The sequence below is a fragment of the Pimephales promelas genome, chromosome 11 (genome assembly GCF_988280905.1).
Source record: "Pimephales promelas chromosome 11, fPimPro1.hap1.1, whole genome shotgun sequence".
Classification (NCBI taxonomy): domain Eukaryota; kingdom Metazoa; phylum Chordata; class Actinopteri; order Cypriniformes; family Leuciscidae; genus Pimephales; species Pimephales promelas.
In genome coordinates this window covers 6,145,392-6,154,374 of record NC_142779.1, presented here as the reverse complement: position 1 = coordinate 6,154,374, position 8,983 = coordinate 6,145,392, and the positions used below count along the sequence as shown (strand labels likewise).

Genomic DNA, 8,983 nt, shown 5'->3' with positions numbered 1-8,983 from the left:
CCATTCCCTTTATGATAGACAGATAGAGGTGAAGAGTTACAAAGCTTTCAAAGCCCAATCCATGCACAAATATCCAAACCTCCCAATCTTTTAAGCAAAGATTCATAGATAGATAGACAGAAAGAGGCAGACAGACAGGGAGACAGATAGATAGCATACCTGTCAACATTTGGGTACCAAAATACGGGAGACCTGGGATTTATTGTGGGTGCTGGATGGCAGAGGCAGGCAAAGTGATCATACATAGACTCATCTAAATTTAGAGCGAGAACACACTGAATCTTTAAAGATCTTTCACTGTCAGTGCCCATTCAAGGACATTGAACTCACTGCATGATTACTAAGTAGTTGACCAGAAAATTGTCATGTTCAAATTGTGTCCAGATGCCCTTGCATTATGGTGAACCAGATGAAATGGCTCTGCTTTGAGAATGTGCTGGGATGTACTTGAGAGAGAGAGAGAACAAAAATGAATAGTAGGGGCTTTTCCTCATGCACTGATACAGATACTCTCTGCAACATTGAGAATTGAACCTTTCTGTTAAAAGACATTCTCCAAGTTTCCACAATCTGTCACAAATGTATCTGACAGTTTGTGTTCACATTTAGTATTGCTTCAAAATCGATGTCTTTTATATTCAGCAGGGTATGTTTAATTGTGCAATACATTGCACAACAATATTAGATCCTTTTGCACATGCAGTCTATCACACTCATGATGTCCAGATTAATTTTTCATTCCTAAAATCAACTGGCAATTACATTGAGGTTGATTCGGCTCCTTGGACGCTCTCCATTCGACGTGTACTGAACCTCCGTGGGGCCATCAGAGCCTCAGATGTGGTTGATAGTGGAAGGACATCTCTTGGTTTGACTAAAATCACAGCTGCACAACTTGGGCCAGGAAATTCTCTATTAGCTTTTTAAAGCTTTCTGTGGGCCTGTGGAAAACGCACTATAATCTAATCTGCCCGTGTGGTTTTGTAAATGTAATTAAAGCAGCCACTGCATGAGGTCGGCGATCTAGATTCTGGAGGTCCAAAGCTCATCTGCTCGGCTAACCACAGGCCCAGTTGCTACAGACAGCAAAACAGCAAACAAATCAAGTAGTAATTATGACTGGCATGACCTTTAATTTACAGATTAATGAAAATATATTAAAAGAGGTTTTTTGAAACCAATGTAAAAGCCTTTACACATAAATATATGGCTGGCAAAAAAACAAACAAAAAAAAACACAAGCACTCTGAGCTGCCGGTTTGACAGAAAGGCAACGCTCACATCCTTGCGCTCAGGAGCAGAATTAGATATCATTCATACACTATCAGTAGTGCTGAGCCAAACACTCCCCTGACAGCCAACTCACATGTGTTTTGTGGACCGAGGACAATTCTTCTTTTGTCCTCGTGCATGGACCTCCTTGCTCTGGCTCTTGTTTTAGAAAGCACTATTTCGTGTCTTCTTTCTTAGAAACAGTCTTCTTTAGAGATATTTGGTGATTAAAAATGCATGTGCTTGTCCTTTAGCTGCAGACTTTGATTAGGTGGGACAATTTGTTGTTTGTTTTTCAAATGAAGAGCTCTTCCAACTCACTCCAACTCACTCAACACAGATTGTGATGAAAGGAGAGAACAATCAAAGAGTGGTGGAGGTGGTAAAGATTGACAGGAGAGGCTACAGTAGTTTTTGTTTTTTTTACCTCTTGCTGACGAAGTTTTCTCAAACAGATTCATTACTGTCAAGAAGATACAAATTGCTAGACGAATGTTTTGAAAGGAGGGACTCTTATATTGACATCAACACAAACTCATGAATCTCGGGTCAAAGCAAAGATCTATGGCATTTCATTTTACTGTTTTGATGGTCTGACTGCATATTCTGCGCAAAGATTATCATTTTAACATTAGTGTTGGCAATAAACTGGCAGGTTATTTAGTTACACTATATCTAATGCATGCATATTGTGCCACACTGGTTAAAGAACTGGATTGGTTACCAAAAGGTTGCAGGTTTAGACTCATAAAGTCAATGAATGAACCATCACTGCAGTGTAACCCCAGGTTGTTCCAAAGGAATTGTCCCTGAAATAAGTGAGTCATTTTGGATAAACAGATTTCTGCTAAAATGACTTGTTTCCAAGGCATTCATTAAAAGGAAGGATGGGAAATGAGACATAACTGTCCGCAGTGTTAACCTACTTTGTTCTTTGGCCACAAAAGAAACCTTTAGTTCCAAATAAACAGACAATTTGTTGATTGAGTGATCTCTTGAAGTGATAGTTTAACCAAAAATTATGCCATCATTTACTCTCAAGTTTTTCCAAACATGAAAAAATTATTTTGTTGAATATGGGTAACCAAAAATTTGATGGGCTCCATTGATAGTATTTTTTCCAAAATGATGGAAGTCAATGAGGGCCATCAACTGTCTGGTTTCCAACATTATTCAAAATATCTTTTTTTGTGTGTGTGTTTAGCAGAAGAAAGAAAATCAACTTGGTTGAGTTAATTATGACAATTTCCATTTTTGGTGAACTATCCCTTTAAAAAAGAAAGATTAGATAGATCCACATTACTTTTAAAGCTATACACTACAGCCTACTTTAACTGTCATCAATTGAAATTATAGTTTATATTATTTCAGATATTTACAAGTTAGAGCTATTACAGAGCAACATCTGAGAAATAGATTGCGTGGTGGTTATCATGCCCACTTTACGCGTTGATTCAGTGAGTTCACCTAAAAATATCGTATAGGCTATCCAGAGCAGGATCAAAGCCGGGGTCAGCTCCTCCGTGAATCCCGCCCTACCGTTTAGCCCAAATAAACCGAAAGGAGGGGCTTGTCCGCGACAGAGAAGCGAAGGGTCCCGTGGTGAGCGCTGCAGAGCCGTGTAGTGTGTGTGTTTGTGTGTGTGTGTCAGGTTTCATTCTGAGAGAGACTCAGGCGCGCAGCAGTCAGAGAAACCCGTCAGATGGCACGAGCGAAGCACTCGGACTCCCACTAGAGCCGGACCTCACTGAACCAATATCTCCATGCACTTCAATGAGCAGCATGCCTCTGTTGAGGTCGTTTTGAAGATTGATATTTTCACGTGAAAAACGGTTTAGTTCTTACCTGGAAGGAAAACTTTAATCAGTTTATTTGAACACGAACCGGTCAGCCTGATAAAGTGGTGGTGGATAAATATTCAGTTGACTGTATAAGCTACGTCTCACAGATATGGAGGACATGAAATCGCTGGTATCACCTCAGTCCAGTCAGGAGAGGACCTGCGTTCAGCATCCCTGCCAAAAGCGCATTTTGACGAACTGGAAGGACGTGTGTGCTGTCTGCGTGTGTTTGATCTCGTTTGGAGTTTGTGTGTTGCTTTACCTGAGGACGTCGGATCTGCAGTCCAGGGTGCTCAGTTTGGAAAAGGACCGAGATCCCCGTATCTCCAGTTGGATCTCTCTGGAACAGGTGGAGCCCGTCCTGTGGAGTCGACTGGATCAACTATTAGAGGAGGTGAGCGTGACTTTTATTCTTCAGATAACCTATTATTCTGCGGTTTTAATAATATCTAGTCATATTTTATACAAGTTACATTGTGAAAGATAGGATACGCATGTTGTCCCACCTTGTGTTGAGTGTTAACGGGAGTTAGAAGTGCGTTACTCAAAAAGTTTGAGTAGATAGAGAATTTGTGTTTGAAAATGAGGAACATATGTCTGGAATTATAGGTTCAGGTGTGTTAAAATATGAATGTAAAGAAACTGACGAGCAAAGTCCCCGTCTTAGTTTGTTTATCGGTCCTCGTTGTTTACGAAGTTGGACAAAAGCGCATGCACATGGATCAAAATAATCATTTTTTCTGTGCCGTTTTCTTGGGCTTTTGTTTATTTTTGAACAAGTAGTGAATAAAAAATTGTTAATACAAAAATAATTAGGCCTACTAATTTCTTAAAAAAGCATTTTAAAAGCTAACAAACTCGATAATATGAATTAGCTTATTAGTTTATATTAATATTTCAACCAATAAATGTCATTCAATGTCTCACATCACGAGTAGGAAATGATTAAATCCTGATAACTTAATTACATTTGTTAGGTGCTGCTTTCCAGATGCCAGATCAGACTCTTTTACATGGCTCACATTTTTTTCACATCCTATTCAGCTTTGCTCCAGAACAAGTGTCTATAAATAACACAATAATACAGCCAAAATGTCCTTCTGCCATTTTGACACATCCATTAGTAGCTGTCTTAATAAAAGAACTCTGATGTGATCCGGTAGCTGCACCTGTATTTTTCACATTTGAGCCAATCTGTTCAGTGAGAAGCAAATCTGCTACTGTAAGCAGCAAACTATTATTTGCTGCATGCAAAACCTGCTAAACACATTGTGTCACCATACGGCCACCTGTTTTACTTCAACAATCAAGCAGTTAGTGCTCCCATCAGATTCAGCACTGGCTGAGCACACGTCGTCTGTAAGGATTGAGCTTGACGTGTTGAGGTGGAGGAAAGTGAGATATAGCCTATATATATATATATATATATATATATATATATATAATTCAATGCATTGCCTGCGGCCGTGGTCATCACCTTGCTGCATTTAAAATATGTGCAGTGTTAAAAGAATCTTGGGTAGAATTTTGCTTGGGGAAAGGCTACCATCTCACTATCTGCGGTTGATAACGTAATAGAGTCTGCAGAGGATGATTCAGGTGAATATTTAGTGTCTTAATGAGACTAAGCAGACTGGTGTAGTAGACACAGCCAAGTGTGAGTCAATCTGAGGTTCAGTTTGAGTACAGTTGAGTCATTTACTGGTGAATCTCACTGAAATCTTTCAAGAAAATGTTAAAGAAAGAATTAGTTTAGCTTTTTCTTTTGCATATATAACAAGGAAGCATATTTTGCCACCCTATTTTAATCTGCGTAATGCAAACAAAATTATAAATAATGACAGTATTATTGTAATACGAATCTAATGAGAATTATTCTTCAGAATAATTTCAATTACAAAAAGTAAAATTCCCAGATGCATTACAGTACTGAGAGATTTGCTGGATAATGTGCTTAATTGCAATGAAAATAGGCTTATGAATAGGCTATAATAATAATTTAGTTCTGTTTAATACTGATGGGCCTTTGAAAGCATCTAAAATTTGTTAACTTTAAATCATGGGTGTTCTTTTATCAAGGGCAAATGTTTCTCATAGAGATGTTGACTACTGACATTTCAGCATCACCATCAAGTTGCATATATAAGTCTTCATTAAAGGTGAGAAACACATACATTTGAAGTGCCTGTTGAAGTTTAGAAAGGTGCTGATTTCACAATTTAGGACATAATGTCCTTCAGGGGTTTAATCAAGACCTGGTCAGCGGGAAAGTAGCGAAACAAGAGAGAAAGAGAATGAGAAAGAGTTAGGCCTCTGGGCACAAAGTCTGGAGGTCTTAGTAGTAATCAGACATTGGAATTGTAAAACATTTTGTCATCCTTTCAAAATAGATTGTTAAAACCAGATCAAATACTGGGCATCGAGTTACCATTAAAGCTTGGAGGCAGAGAATGTCCCCTCCCTCCCAACTCATCCTTGCAAACACTGGGGCATCAGCTGTCTCGGGTCATTACTGCAACCTTACCATTTACATCACGTCATCTTAAAGTCCCGTTGAAATCAAAAGTTTTAGGTTTTTAGTATGAATATTAACTCTATAAGCTAAAACAATGACAAAATTTGCATTAAGAAAATATAAGCATTCAAAACTTAGTATCTCACTTCCGCAATGATTTTGATATCACACTGCCCTTTAGCTTCTCATCAGATTTTCTGTCCAATCAAATGCTCTCTAGAATCTAAAGTGTCCCGCCCCCAACCTTATAAATAGATGCTGAAGCTGCAGCTAAAATCGGTCACTTGTTCACACATTTACTATTTTCTACATGGTGAAAGGCACACAGTGCACTATATAGGGCATGGGTAATGATTCAGTGTAAATATGCTTTCCATTGAGGCGAATGAAGTCTGGTTTCACGTTAGTATCACGTGAACCGCCGCAGCGCGCATACAGTCTGCTCCAGTCCAGAGACGGGATCATATGAGAGTCGGCGCAGACCACAAAAGCGTATCGGACCCGTTTGAATTCTGCACAGAATGCTGTATTAATTTAAAGTGATAATGGAGGCAATTAGGAGGAGAAACGGTTTGAGATTAGCAGCTCAACGGCTCTGGCCAAAATGTGACGCTATTGACTATTTTAAAAAAGGGGAGGAGCTGTTCAATATGTCCCGCCCTGTCTTCCTGTTTCAGTGGAAATTACACAAGACATTGAGTAACGCTGCACATCTCAAGGCATTTCAGTGAGCTTTTAAACTGAAAGTCAGCAAAAAAAAAAAACTTCGCAAACCATTTTACATCCATAATTTAATGCATTTTCAAAGTCAAATGGTATTTAATGCGAAAATATTTAGGACAGGACACAATTTTTACTGGATTGTGAAAAGTGTGTATCGCATTCCAACATGTTTTTGAAAAACATTAGGCTATTCGTGACATCAAAGTGGTTTCAGAGGTGAGCAAGTTGTTACTTTTTGATGAAAGATTACAAACCCCCAAAAATCTTTGAAATTGCATGCACAGATGAATCGTGTGCACAATAAGTCCAGAGAGATGGGTATTAAGAAAGTAAATGGGGTCATTGTTGATTTCATGTTGACTTAAAGAACACCTATTTGAGCATAAAGGAACACACCCTAGCAGAGTTAAATGCATCTGAAACTTCATGCGCGCTTCAAAGTGAAAGCTAAGTCTCTTTCTTTTGATCTTGTTCACTTTGCTTCCACTCAATGCAACTCTTCATGCTAACTTTTCATCACTGGTTATTGTTTTCTCAATGTCACGCTGCATTGTTGTTTATGAGAGCACTTAGCTATAAGTGAAACCGGGTCTCGCAAGCACTTTCCAATGGTTTGATGTAAAAACATTTTATTTTTTAAAAGAAACCTTTTATTTGGACATAACCTGAGAATGTGGCACTGGAAAATCATGAGTTAAAGCTCTGGGAAACTGGACATTGCTCCTGTGGAAAAGCTGTTTACGCACAGCACATGGTTCCTTCCAAATTGTAGTCCATTTTCCACAGCTTTCGTGCTTGCAGAAGTTCAGAACAAACGTCTGTTGGTTAACCTAGCTGTCACATGTACTGTATATTTTCATCTTAACATTCTTCAGGTTTTCCTTTTCTTCTTAACCTCCATTAGTTTATTTTCTGTTTTACAATATCTGTGGTGCTGCTGAGTTCAGTAGTGTGGAAAAACTGCTACAAAAGCTTGTAGTGTCTGAGAGCGGTCTGAGTAAAGACTTCTCCAGCTGGGAAGACGCTTTGCCAGTATCAACCAAATAAAGCCCTGGAACGATCGTGGATAATATAAACTGGGGCAAGAAAAATGTCCAAAAGCGGTCCCAGAATTATTTAGCTTGAGTGTTTCAATGTTAGATGGGGATAGCGTGACCTTTAGTACCACATTGTAGACGTTTGACAAGCTTTACAATTCGGTCATAAATGTAGCCGGTCGATGTGATTGTTCTACCATGCATAAAGTGGGTTTGTCTATTTTAGCTGAGGTTTTGTAAGTTTAGGATAAAATGGAATGGTAGCTCTGTTTAATGTTACTCACTGTTCTCCAAATCCTGTTGATCTAAAGTTAATCGTTCACTTTGATACCACAATACACTAGGGCGTCCGTCTAAAATGTATGAATTGATTGGTTCCAGACGGTGACCTATGGACACCTTCATTCTTAATCAAATAACTAATAACACTGCAGCACCTGTCAGTGTCAATGTGACGCTTCTAATAGAGCGAACGGCTCCAGAAGCTATGCTGAGAATATAGACATTGTGCCTCTCATGATGGTTAAAGTGAAAAAAATAATATATGTTTAGCTTTTGAGGTCCGTTCAAAAATATATTTTCAGGGCGTTTCTTTTGAATTTGATATGTAATATATATATTTTTTTATGCATACCTTGATGAGAATAAGAGACTTCTGGCAAAACCGTTTAAAAATCGTACCTACCCCGGACTTTTGTATATTTTTGCAACTCTAGTTTCACTCTTGCATGTGTGGGAAATATTTCCTTGAAAATTGAAGACCGAAAACAACAAAATAACACCAACTAAACTAACTTTTGCATTATACCTTACCTATTACATGGTTTGTTTCTGCACAGCTGACTTTAATGTCCTGTCTGTCTATTTCCAGAAACTAGCTGCACGTCTACCGAAGATCCGGGCGGCTCGGGACGCACCTCACGGCTGCCTCTGTCCACCAGGTATGCCTGTTCACCCTATTCATCCCCAACACAACACACCTGGGACACTGTGCTCCACCTGTATGCATTTGAATGTGTGTTGCGGTTAAGCCTTTTGAGCTTCCCTTTTGCAAAAAAAACCTTTTTCCTGAAGGTATGAAGGTTGCCCCGGCGTTAAATAGAGACGTGATCCCCGTCGAATAGGTCCCATTTTATATAAATGAGTGAAGAGTCTCATCTCCCCAACCCTTGTGCTGTCCACTTGTGCCCTCGGACTGGCATTGCTATTGTGACAGGTGCAGTCATATTTTCGTGTGCTGTTGGCAGTCATTGGCTTCACTTAGTGTTTGAGTGGTCGTGATGCAAGCCACAGTGTTGGGATGGCGTCATGTGGGCGTTCAGGGAACAGTCAGCAAGGTTCACAGCGTACCACTAACAAGTCACATCCATGTGTTTGACAGGACTAGCCTTGTTCAATATTGATCTTTTGTGACAATACAATTGTTTTGGTCAATTAACTACATCCTTGCTGAATAAAAGTATTATTATAATGAAAGTCTTACTATAATGGCTGCTGAAAAATCGGTTTTGCCATCAGATTACATTTTAAATATATTAAAAAAACAGTTTCTGCTACTTTAAGAATATTATTTTGTATCAAATAAAAGCATCTAT

At 39.0% G+C, this 8,983-nt stretch overlaps 1 protein-coding gene across 1 annotated transcript; it reads left to right on the top strand.

Annotated features, from left to right (window-relative positions):
- The first annotated feature begins 2,847 nt into the window (after window positions 1-2,847).
- LOC148977127 (collagen alpha-1(XXV) chain-like) lies at window positions 2,848-8,418 on the top strand. The gene is made up of 2 exons (XM_089117404.1): window positions 2,848-3,507; window positions 8,260-8,418. Exons 1-2 carry the CDS (start codon window positions 3,223-3,225, stop codon window positions 8,416-8,418), a joined length of 444 nt encoding a protein of 147 aa, XP_088973530.1. The 5' UTR covers window positions 2,848-3,222.
- The last annotated feature ends 565 nt before the right edge of the window (window positions 8,419-8,983 follow it).